This window comes from Podarcis cretensis (assembly GCF_951804945.1).
Source record: "Podarcis cretensis genome assembly, chromosome: 11".
Taxonomy (NCBI): Eukaryota; Metazoa; Chordata; class Lepidosauria; order Squamata; family Lacertidae; genus Podarcis; species Podarcis cretensis.
In genome coordinates, this window is record NC_137180.1 from 12,112,033 (window position 1) to 12,124,333 (window position 12,301).

Below are 12,301 nucleotides of genomic sequence, written 5' to 3' on the forward strand. Positions count from 1 at the left end.
TGTGGACTTACTAACCACCTATATCTTTTTACAAAATTAAATGGTTCAGCTTATATAACTCATTAAAACTTATGCCATTAAGAGATTTTTTTTTTGTATGTGTGCCAATGGCAGACATTTTTATGTTCAATTATGTTCAATGTTTTATGTTCAATTGTTCAATCAATTCAATTAACTAAGCTTTCAGTTTATTTAAGCTGGTACTGAAACACCAGAGTGGTGACAGAAAAAGAAATTTCTGCCAATTACAGTGGTACCTCGGGTTAAGAACTTAATTCTTTCTGGAGGTCTGTTCTTAACCTGAAACTGCTCTTAACCTGAAGCACCACTTTAGCTAATGGGGCCTCCCACTGCTGCCGTGCGATTTCTGTTCTCATCCTGAAGCAAAGTTCTTAACCCAGGGTACTATTTCTAGGTTAGCGGAGTCTGTAACCTGAGGCGTATGTAACCTGAAGCATATGTAACCTGAGGTACCACTGTATAAAGGAAACAAATTCCTTTCTACTAACACTTCCTTGTCCCTTTCACTCCCCTTTCCCTCATACATTTTGCTCAAATCCCCCCTCCTAATACTGAATGGTGAAAAAGAAATGCACCCAAGACTAGACTCTAAATAGTCAGTCAAAAGAAGTTTCTGCCAAAAGATGACAAATCCCTTTCCTCTCTAAAATCAAGCCTTATGAGGAATGGTTGAAGGATCTGGGAACGTTTAACCTGGAAAAGAAGAGACTGAGAGGAGATGTGATAGCCATCTTCAAATATCTTAAGGGCTGCCACATGTAAGAGGGAACATGCTTGTTTTCTCCTGCTCTAGAGGGTAGGAATTGAACCAATGGCTTCATGTTACAAGAAAGGAAATTCTGATTAAACATCTTGAAAAAAATGTGACAGTAAGAGCTGTTCAGCAGTGGAACGGTCTCCCACAAGAGGTGGTGGACTCTCCGTCCTTGGATGTTTTAAAGCGGATGTTGGGTGGCCATCTGTCTTGGATGCTATACCTGAGATTCCTGCACTGTAGGAGTTGGGACTAGCTGAACCTTGAGTACCTTCCAACTCTAAGATTCTATGAATTCTATATAGAAAGTGGATGGGAGAGAAGAAAAGGGGTCCAATTTCAGCTGCCTGATGTTTGTCTTGCTGGTTTCTTTTCAATTAACCTGTCACACTCCCTATGTCACTTAAAAATAGTCATTAGATACTGTTAGTTAAGAAATAAGAACTCTATAGTTAGATTTCACATGGACATTCATTGGGGAAATGACAGGATGAGATTTTGCACTTTGTGCCTCCGATGGATATAAGGTGCAAATAGAAGGTTGTGATCTAATGTCAGACATTTTTTATACCAGTGGGGACAGACTGCTCTAGAATACTTATTAGTGTAGCCAATAAAAACTATTTCCCCCCCAGTTTGCCTGAAACATAGAAGTTGCATGTTCCTCACCTACTAGTTTATTTCCTCATGCATTACATTTTCAATTCCACACTCTCTACTGATTGTCTTTTTTATTACATTAAAAACAACATCGAAATATTTAAGAAAAACCACTCTGGACATTCTTTTCAATGTTAGTAAACACTCTGGAGCTGAATCCTTTGATGTCCCAAGCTTGTAGCTCATTTGTGCTTATGGATAACATTTTCTCATCATAATTCGGGTGAATGAAACAATGTTGTAAGAACAGGTGTGCTGGATACTTTGTATCAGAACAAAATTTTGCCTGTCCCTTAATTATGCTAGCCAGTGCTTAAGAGGGCCACTGGTCCACAAAATCCTGCCCTAAAACTCCTATTGAAGAACACAAGGGAAGCATTCCCCTAGAACGTTTAAAAAATATTGCTTAGAGGTTTTCACCCTGAATTTGAGGTCAGGAAATTTGACTGCCACTGTCTAAAACAGTGGTACCTCAGGTTACATAGGCTTCAGGTTACATACGCTTCAGGTTACAGACTCCGCTAACCCAGAAATAGTGCTTCAGGTTAAGAACTTTGCTTCAGGATGAGAACAGAAATCGGGCTCCAGCGGTGCGGCAACAGCAGGAGGCCCCATTAGCTAAAGTGGTGCTTCAGGTTAAGAACAGTTTCAGGTTAAGTACGGACCTCCGGAACGAATTAAGTACTTAACCTGAGGTACCACTGTACATAAAACAAGGTTTGCACAACTGTTTTACTAGAAAGATCACAAGCTGGTTTAATTTATATACTTGGGAACTCTGTGTACCTAAACTACTTTGAAAGTAACCATTCCAACCAAGGAACAATTCATTCTACATGAGCAGGTTGCAAGACTCAAACAGGGAACCTGGTACAACTTTAAAGGGCTGTGAGGTACCCTGTACGACTTATTTCACTCCAATAAACCATGTCCAAAGTACATCCACTCTAACTGAAATATTAAACTAGTTATACTGATTTGGCTGCTGTCACAAACCTTACTTGAACATGGTGAGTGATGGGAAATATTTATGTACTGCCATACAGGATGTGGTGGAATATGGTGTGTTTATAGCTAGAGGCAGCCGCATCACACAGATGATCACCATGACTGGGTTAGCTTGCTGTCACTGAGGCAAGTCTGGTCCTGGGTTAATCAACAGCCGGTACAGCAAATGCAACTTCCTCTTCTTCAGTTTTTGAGTATCTTATGTTTGTCTGTAGCCCATTTAATGAGTTTGGTGCAAAATGTATTCCTATTATACAACATTAAGTCTGCATGCATAGATCTGATCAAAGTCATTTGCATTCATACTATGTGATAAAAAGGCACCAATTGCTACAAGTTTTCCCATAAATAAGAAAGACTAACTAATGCTAATTCTATACAGTGGTACCTCTGGTTACGAACAGAATCTGTTCCGGAGGTCCATTTGTAATTGAAGCCTGCTATGAGATATGCACAGCACTAGAATGAAGACATGCCAAATCTTTGTACCAAGTCTTGCAGTATATCCAAACACAAGCATCATGTCACACTGCATATAAGAGGTTAGGCACACACTATTTTTGTGCACTCTACACTACACAAGTGATACTTGAATTAGCTCCAGTAGGCACGTCATTCAATGTTTACTAGCAATGTGTGCAGGGAGACAGCTCAACTCCTACATTTCAAATGAATTTTTGCATGCCCACTCCTAGATAACGTCAATGTGTTATCTTCGGAAGATACGAACAGCATCTAGCATATAACTGAGAACACAAAATATGTTAGGCACATTCTGCATTCTCAATTTTTTTTAAAGTGCCATTGCTCAAATAAATAAATGAAAAAACTACAGATTGGACAAACTGTGAAAGAGTGGGAGACTCTAGCATAATTTGCAAGCTGTAGCAGTGGATTATCCATGGGCTGAGACTTAAAAGGTGTAATCCAGCAGGCTCCAAAGCACAGCATTTTTAAAGCAGCAAATAGTAGTGAATCATATAAGAGTTGCAAAAACTGAAAAAAGGCCTTTTCTCACGCCTGCCTGAAAGACTTCAGCAGGTACCCAACCCCTATAGTGTAAACACAAGAACTCACTTAGCCTGTATCAAGGGTGAGGCCTGAAGAGCCCAAGCCAAGCACACATTGAAAGAAAGAAAGAAAAACACCATGCAGAGATCAACAATATTTTAGAGCGCAAAAAGGAGCATTAAGGAGTCTTGTGGTATGAGTTTTAAAGGGGAAATGATATATAACAAAATGAAAAATATGTTTAAAATAATGTTGGGGGGACAGGGACCAGAAGCTTTTATTTTGGAAATTATAGGGACAGAACTAGCTAAACTGTATAGAAACTTATTCATATACAGTATGCAACTACCAGTGGCAAGAATGTTACTCGCCATCAAATTGGAAAGAAGCAGAAGTCATAGTAAAGGAATAATGGGTACAAAAACTTGTGCAATATGCAAAAATGGGAGAAACTTACTGGATGACAATTACAAGATGACAATTGTTATTTTTTTTGCAAAAGAATGGAAATGATTTATTCAATATTTACAAATAAATTGTAAACAAATAAGAAGATTGGCAGGATTATTGTAATAACCTGCAGTTATTTAAAGTAGATGAATAAATGAGCAAATTAAGTTAATTTGGATATGCAGAAGATATTAAAAATAAATTTAAGGAACTGCAGAAAGAGGGGGAAGGAAGTCAATTTTTGAAATGTTAAAATGATTGTAAAATTAGTGAAATGTATAAAGCTGAAAGGTATTTTGGTTTTTTTTGGGCGCATTTCATCCCTTGCATCCAAGCCAGAGAAACCCATACCCTTTTAAAATGTGACTCTGGGCGGGGGGTTGGATTATTGGGGTTTTTTATTTTTACTTTATATATTGTGATCTTTTCTGTGAACTGCCCTGAGACCTCCGGGTATAGGGCAGCATATAAATTCAAGAAATAAAAATAATAAACCATTTTCAAAGAAGTTCAGTCAAAGTGAGCCTTAAGAAAGAACATGGGAGTGACAGGGAGAAGTCAAAGCAGGGGGTTTGAAGGAAGAAAGTGAGTGAAGAAGGGAGTGGGGATGAAAGTGGGCTGAGCCTACCCCCAACATATAATGGCTTTTGAATTACAAGAAATGTGGCTCTTTTGGGGGGGAGAGGGTGTTATTGGGTTATTGATTTTATTTTGAGTTTATATATTGTGATCTTTTCTGTGAACCGCCCTGAGACCTCTGGGTATTGGGCGGTATATAAATTCAATCAATCAATCAATCAATCAAAACAACTCCCCCGTGTTTCCCTAATAATGACTCCTATTAATAATAACTACCCCGTGTTTCCCGAATAATAATAACTCCTACTAATAATAATAACTCCCCCGTGTTTCCCCAATAATAAAAATAACAACAACTAATCCCTAATAATAACTCCCCCGTGTTTTTCTGGCCCGACCTTTATCAATCAAAACAACTCCCCCGTGTTTCCCTAATAATAATAATAATAATGACTCCTATTAATAATAACTCCCCCGTGTTTCCCGAATAATAATAATAACTCCTACTAATAATAATAACTCCCCCGTGTTTTCCCAATAATAAAAATAACAACAACTAATCCCTAATAATAATAATAACTCCCCCGTGTTTTTCTGGCCCGACCTTTATCAATCAAAACAACTCCCCCGTGTTTCCCTAATAATAATAATAATAATAATAATGACTCCTATTAATAATAACTACCCCGTGTTTCCCGAATAATAATAATAACTCCTACTAATGATAATAACTTCCCCGTGTTTCCCCAATAATAAAAATAACAACAACTAATCCCTAATAATAATAATAACTCCCCCGTGTTTTTCTGGCCCGACCTTTATCAATCAAAACAACTCCCCCGTGTTTCCCTAATAATAATAATAATAATGACTCCTATTAATAACTACCCCGTGTTTCCCGAATAATAATAGTAACTCCTACTAATAATAATAATAACTCCCCCGTGTTTCCCCAATAATAAAAATAACAACAACTAATCCCTAATAATAATAACAACAACAACTCCCCCGTGTTTTTCTGCCCCGACCTTTACCACAGAGCCCACCGAGGCCCAACAGATCGGGGAGCAAAAAACAAACAAACCACAAATACGGAGGAGCGAGGAGGCGACCTCCACCCCGCGGACTGCGAAGGAAGATGCCTCGAGCCTCTCCCGGCGCCTAAGGGGCCCACAGCGCGTCCGCTTCCCGGGGCCGGGACCCCCGAGGATGCTCCGGGGGAGGGCCACGAGGCGCGAAGGGGAGGCGAGGGGCCCTGTTCCCCGGGCCACTCACCGCGGCGGCGCCTCCGCCCGGCTTGAGGCCGATCCTCCTCACCAGCATGATGCGGCTGCCCCACTGCTTCCCTCCGCCGGCTCCGGCCGCCGCCGCTTCTCCGTCCACCACGGCCGCCACAGTCAAGGCCACCACCTCCGCTTCCCGGGCCGGAGGAGGAGGAGGAGGCGGCGGCGGCGGCGGCTCCGGCTCGGGGCTCATTCCGCTCCCATCTTGCCGCCCCGGGGGAGGAGGCGGGGGCGGCGAGGCAGGGGCTCCGGGAGGCCTCCCGCCGGCTCCCTCATCTGCTGCCACCGTCGCGAGGGGCCAGGCAGGGAGGGACGGAAGCCGGGAGGGACGGAACGCGCGCCGGGAAATAGCCTCGAGCCGCTGCCGCCGCTTTCCGTCTTCGCTCCGCCTCGCTTCTCCCCTCACAGAACCCTCCCCACGTGACCCGGCCTCCCTCCCTCCCTCCTTCCCAGGGACCTCCCACCGGAAATTGCGTCACACACGGAGGCGGGGGCATGTGGTGAGTGGGCGGGGCATCTGCGCTGCGTTTTCTTCACGCACTTTCTGGCGCAGTTCACGCCGCAGTTCGAGCGTCCGGGATCACGTGATTCGGAGCGGGCGTTAGGGCCGTTGCTATGGTTTCCCTCCTCCGAAGGGGATGCTCGTGGCGGGGGATGTTGTTGTTGTTGTTTAGTCGTTTAGTCGTGTCCGACTCTTCGTGACCCCATGGACCAGAGAACGCCAGGCACTCCTGTCCTCCACTGCCCCCCGCAGCTTGGTCAGACTCATGCTGGTAACCTCGAAAACACTATCCAACCATCTCGTCCTCTGTCGCCCCCTTCTCCTTGTGCCCTCCATCTTTCCCAACATCAGGGTCTTCTCCAGGGAGTCTTCTCTTCTCATGAGGTGGCCAAAGTACTGGAGCCTCAGCTTCACAATCTGTCCTTCCAGTGAGCACTCAGGGCTGATTTCCTTCAGAATGGAGAGGTTTGATCTTCTTGCAGTCCATGGGACTCTCAAGAGTCTCCTCCAGCACCATGATTCAAAAGCATCAATTCTTCGGCGATCAGCCTTCTTTATGGTCCAGCTCTCACTTCCATACATCACTACTGGGAAAACCATAGCTTTAACTATACGGACCTTTGTTGGCAAGGTGATGTCTCTACTTCTCAAGATGCTGTCTAGGCCTGTCATTGCCCTTCTCCCAAGAAGCAGGCGTCTTTTAATTTCGTGGCTGCTGTCACCATCTGCAGTGATCATGGAGCCCAAGAAAGTAAAATCTCTCACTGCCTCCATTTCTTCCCCTTCTATTTGCCAGGAGGTGATGGGACCAGTAGCCATGATCTTCGTTTTTTTGATGTTGAGCTTCAGACCATATTTTGCACTCTCCTCTTTCACCCTCAATAAAAGGTTCTTTAATTCCTCCTCACTTTCTGCCATCAAGGTTGTGTCATCTGCATATCTGAGGTTGTTGATATTTCTTCCGGCAATCTTAATTCCGGCTAGGGATTCATCCAGCCCAGCCTTTCGCATGATGATCCCCTTCATGGATCACTGCCTTGCCGTGGCGAAGGGGCTTGAAGAACTCAGAGAAGCTATGAACTATGCCGAGCAGGGCACCCAAGATGAACAGGTCATAGTGGAGAGTTTTGACCAAACGTGATCCACCTGGAGGAGGAACCGGCAAGCCACTCCAGTATCCCTGCCAAGAAAACTCCATGGACAAAGACAACAGGCGGGGGATGGAAGGCCTTAAATTACCAGGGCCTTTGCTTCGGATCATTTTTATCTATTTTTAAAATCCATTTTTATCCGGGTTTTGTTTGTTTATTTAAGCCAAGAAAGGCCTTCCATTTCTTGCACCCTTTTTCTTTCAATAGGCCCAAGAACCCAGTGCTGGAGTTTAATAATTTGTTAAAATTGCTGGTTGTAATATTCCTATCTTCGCTAGCGGTATTTGTGAAAAAAGGAGCACCGATATTAAGTTAGGCATTGCATTTGAAAAGGAACCCAAAGATGGAAAGAAGATAAAGTCCCAACCAGAGAAGAATAGCAGATGGAAGTTGAGGGATTATGCCAAAATGGCTAAAATGACTGGAAGAATCAGAAATTGGGAAGATTTTAATAAGGAATGGGGGGGATTACAGTGGTTTTTAAGATGAATTATAAACGAAACTAAAATTGTTAGTAGGATTGGAGTAACACTTGTAGTATAATGGTGAATTTTGGACATAATGGAGATGTAAAAGATTTGGATTATCATAAAAGACGCAGGAGGAAATGATTAACAGTAGGACCCACAAAGGTGAGGAGGAAAGTCCAGGAGATTCTTTGGCATCTTGGTTTTTATGTTGTATGTCGGATATATTGGTTGTAAAACTTTAATCTGAAAAACCAAATAAATAAATTTATAAATGGAAATGATCAACTGTCTTCCTGGAAACATCAAATCTGGAGTCCAGAGACGTTCTGAGATCTAAGCCTCTGCTGACTCAGAAAGCGGGAGAAGATAAACAGAATGGCATTGTCTAGTTAACACGCAAAAGGTTTTCATGTGACTGTCATCTTCCAAGGTCAACAAAGGTCAAGAGCTAGAGCAACAAGGTTCTCGTGGAGAGATGGACCCATTGAATCTGTCCCATGATTGAAAATGAGAATTCTGGATCTGAATGGTCACATTTTGAAAACCTAGTAACTTGACTGAGGGTGCAGTGCATAACACATGCAGGTCCTGCTCTCTGCCCTCTCATTAAGATTCTGTGGATTTTGTTATTTAATAGGCAAATGTTTAGATTTCAATATAATTTGATGAAGCTTTCTTAATTTCTAAGAATAGTGATGATTCTTGGGACAGGGTATATGAAGTCAGAGACAATTCTTATGATCATATATTGTTTGCATCAGATTCTTCATCCTATCCAGTCCCTATAACAATTTCTCATTAGAAAAAAAGAAAACTAAATTTAAAAAAATTTAAAGTCCCTATAATAATTTTACTGCATTTCTTTTCTTTCAGAGTCTAACTTCCTCATACACAAAAACAATTTATGCTGGTGATGAGACTCAATCTTATCATTCAAAAAGATTCAGTATTAAATCATTCAGTGTGAAATCGTTAAAAAGCATAATGACGTCAGATGCAACAGGGCCTTTGACAAAAGCAGAACCAAAATCTTCCGCTGGGACATTGGATAGTGACTCACAAGAATAGGTTGAAAGAAAAACAGATTTGATTCCAATGCAAGAGCTAAGCACGCCAGTAACATCATTTAAAAGTGAAAGTGGATTTATAAAACATCCAGAATACATCCAGAAAAAGAAGATATGTTGGCTTTTCGAAACACATATGAGGCTGATGATGAAGAGAAATTTGTAAGTGAAATTGATTTGAGGCCAAAAAAGGAACTAACCATGTCAGATTCAGAAACTTTTGAATTTACAAAACAGAACGCATTCCCCATAAAAGAGAAGATGTAGTGGCTTTCGTCAATGAATATGATGGTGAAGAAGAAGAGAAACCTGATACCACAAAAGAGTTGAAGCTGAAGCTGATATGGGTGCTGCCCATATCAGATTCAGAAATGTCAGGAGAGCGCAAAGTGGCTTTTGCAGATGACCATTATGGTGACGAACATGTGCACTTTGGTAGTGTAACTAACTTGAGGCCAGTGCAGGTGCTAACCAGATCAGATGCAGAAACTCCAGAATCTACAAAACCAGCCGAGCGCAGAGTGGCTTCCGCAGATGACCAACCTGAAGATAAAGGAGAGCATCTTGAGGGCAGAGCTGATATGAGGCCAGTGCAGGAGATACCAGTATCAGATGCGGGAACTTTGGGATCATTCAAACAAGCAGAGCGCAGAGTGGCTTTTGCAGATGACTATGATGATGCTGAAGGTGTACATACTGGGAGCTTAGCTGACTTGAGGCCAAGGCAAGTGCTATCCATATCGGATGCAGAAACTTTGGGATCTTTCAGACCAACAGAGCAGAGAGTGTCTTTTGCAGATGATCAACCTGAGGGTAAAGGAGAGCATCCTGAGAGCAGAGCTGATGGGAGGCCAGTGCAGCTGCTAACGGATGCCAAGAGTTCAGGATCTACAAATCCGACAGCATACCCTCCCCTCCCAGTAATGGCTAATGATTAAGGATAATGTGAGAGGTAGTTGTTTATTCCTCCCTGTGGCTTTCGTACGGAGCCCCCCCCCCCCCCCCCGGTCGTCTCACGGACTATTGACCCATACACCACTAATCCGCTGCCACCAACCAGGTCCTCCCCAGTAAAATCACTTCAGCCTCAGTCAGGTTCTCAATTAATAGAGAAGAGTGTATTTTATTTCAGTCACAAACTTTTATGGCATTCCAAACATTGTTACTCTTTACTTTCTTAGTCTTATTTTCCTCTCTCTATCTCTTCTACCTCCCCTCACGCAAGAACCCACTGCCCTAACTGTCTCTCTATTACCAACTGCCTACCAACTGCTTCTCCAACTGCCTCTCCCAACCAGCCAACCCACTAAAACCAACTAACTACCCACCACCACCAACAACAACAACTAATTCAAACCTCGGCTAAGCCCTTTTATACACAGGTAGGCTCTGCCTCTGGCTTTCCTATTGGTCTATATTTTTAACCCTATCTTTCCCACCTGTTCAAACATTTTCTAAATGAATGGGCAAATGCCACACTCCCTTAAATATATAATCTGCATTTAACAACAAAGAGCCCTACTGTATCAGGCCACAAGCCTGTTGGGTCCAGGATCCTGTTCCCACAGTGGCAAATGAGATACCTATGGGAAATAGGCTGAATGAAACAGCATCCTCCCCCCTTGTGATTCCCAGTAACTGATATTCAGAGGCATACTGCCTCCCAACAGTGAAACTAGAACTCCTTCTTTGGTGATCACTCGTAGCTGAGTAAGATTGTCTTCCATGAACACAGTCTTAACAGTGAGTCTGTAAGTGACTGTGGAGGCCATTTCTGGATCCACATGTCCTTCCACAGTGGGGAATTATGTTTGCAATTATGCAGATTGAAGCCAGTCAGAAGTTAAGCAGTGTCATAACAGAATTGACAACATTCTGAACGACAAGCTTGCCAGCCCATGTTCTCTGCTAGAATAGATGGCGTGAGGGAGTGTTGAGCCTCGTACAGGAAGCTTTTTTGGGTCATAGTTTGAGACAGACATGTGTGCCATTCTATGTACCTTGCTCTCTCCAGAACAAAGAAATTCTGTCCCTGCCCTAATTTTGGTCATTCTCCATTCCCACTACAGTACATCCTCTCCTCTGCTATATTCCAGGCCTTTCCTATGGAGCATGGATTTCCCCCGTCTCAGAATGTACATTTAAGAACCAAACAGATGAAGACCAAATGTTTTTACCAAAAGCTTTCCTTACCTAAACCAGAGCTTGCCGAAATGTGAGTTTAAGGGAATCCATTGTCCTTTCAGGAAGAATCAACCATCGCAGATTATTCCGATTTGTATGTTGAGATTGCAATGCCATGTGACAAGGATGAAGTCAGAAACTTTACGAAAGCCTTTCTTCCCATTGCTTACTCCCTGATCTGTGTCCTGGGGATCGTGGGAAATATGTTTGTAGTGATGACATTTGTTTTATGTAAGAGGTCTGATTCTATAACTGATGTCTGCCTCTGCAATATGGCTATTGTGGACATATTGTTTGTTCTCACTCTTCCTTTCTGGGCAGTAAACTACGCTCTGGACAACTGGATTTTGGGGGATTTCCTCTGCAAGCTCACCAAAGGTACCGTATTTTTTCGCTCTATAGGACGCACCAGACTTATCACAGTTTTGGGGGGAGGAAAACAAGAAAAAAAATATTCTGAATCCCAGAAGCCAGAACAGCAAGAGGAATCTGGCTTCTGGGATAGCCTCTTGCTGTTCTGGCTTCTGGGATAGCCGCTGAAGCCTCTCCCGGGCAGCGGGATGAAGGCTCCCCCTGCCCGGAAGAGGCTGCGCGTGGGTAAGCTGCCCTCTGTCCCTCCCCCACCTCCCACAAGAGCTGCTCACTCTTTAAAGGGAGCGCGGCTCTTGGGGGCTTATCTGGGAGATGGGTGGAGGGACAGCCCCGTGCTCTGTCCCTTCCCCCATCTGCCGCAAAAGCCGCGTGAATCTTCAACCCACTGCCCTGAGGAGGCTTTGGGGGGCTATCCCAAAGCCAGAACAGCGAGAGGGAGCGCTGCGTAGTGCTCCCTCTCACTTTTTTGGCTTCTGGCATAGCCGCGCAACCTACACTCCATAAGACGCACACACATTTCCCCTTACTTTTTAGGAGGGGAAAAGTGCGTTTTACAGAGCGAAAAATACGGTACCTTGTTTGAATCTCTATGATTCAGGCCATCACATAAAACACAAATGTGCTGCTTCCCTAATATACAGCAGTCTTTTAGATCATGAAACAGGGGGTGCCAGAGGCCTTTGAATTATATGGGAATCAGATTTAGGCCACATAATTGAATATCACAAATGGGAGGGCATCTGGACCTCTCCCACCCTCCTCAAAACGATCTCTGCTGTGTTATAGGAG

At 43.3% G+C, this 12,301-nt stretch overlaps 1 protein-coding gene across 2 annotated transcripts in view; it reads right to left on the reverse strand.

Annotated features, from left to right (window-relative positions):
• Positions 1 to 6,185, reverse strand: part of MFSD14B (major facilitator superfamily domain containing 14B) — a 37,774-nt gene extending 31,589 nt beyond the window's left edge. The window contains exon 1 of one of the 2 annotated variants that reach the window (XR_013843540.1): positions 5,759 to 6,185. Coding sequence is in view for 1 of the 2 variants with exons in the window: in XM_079995619.1 (XP_079851745.1) it covers positions 5,759 to 5,959 (201 nt within the window). In the remaining variant the exon portion in view is untranslated. The remainder of the gene's footprint in view (positions 1 to 5,758) is intronic. The other variant, XM_079995619.1, reaches the window with a different exon arrangement.
• Between the last annotated feature and the right edge of the window lie 6,116 nt (positions 6,186 to 12,301).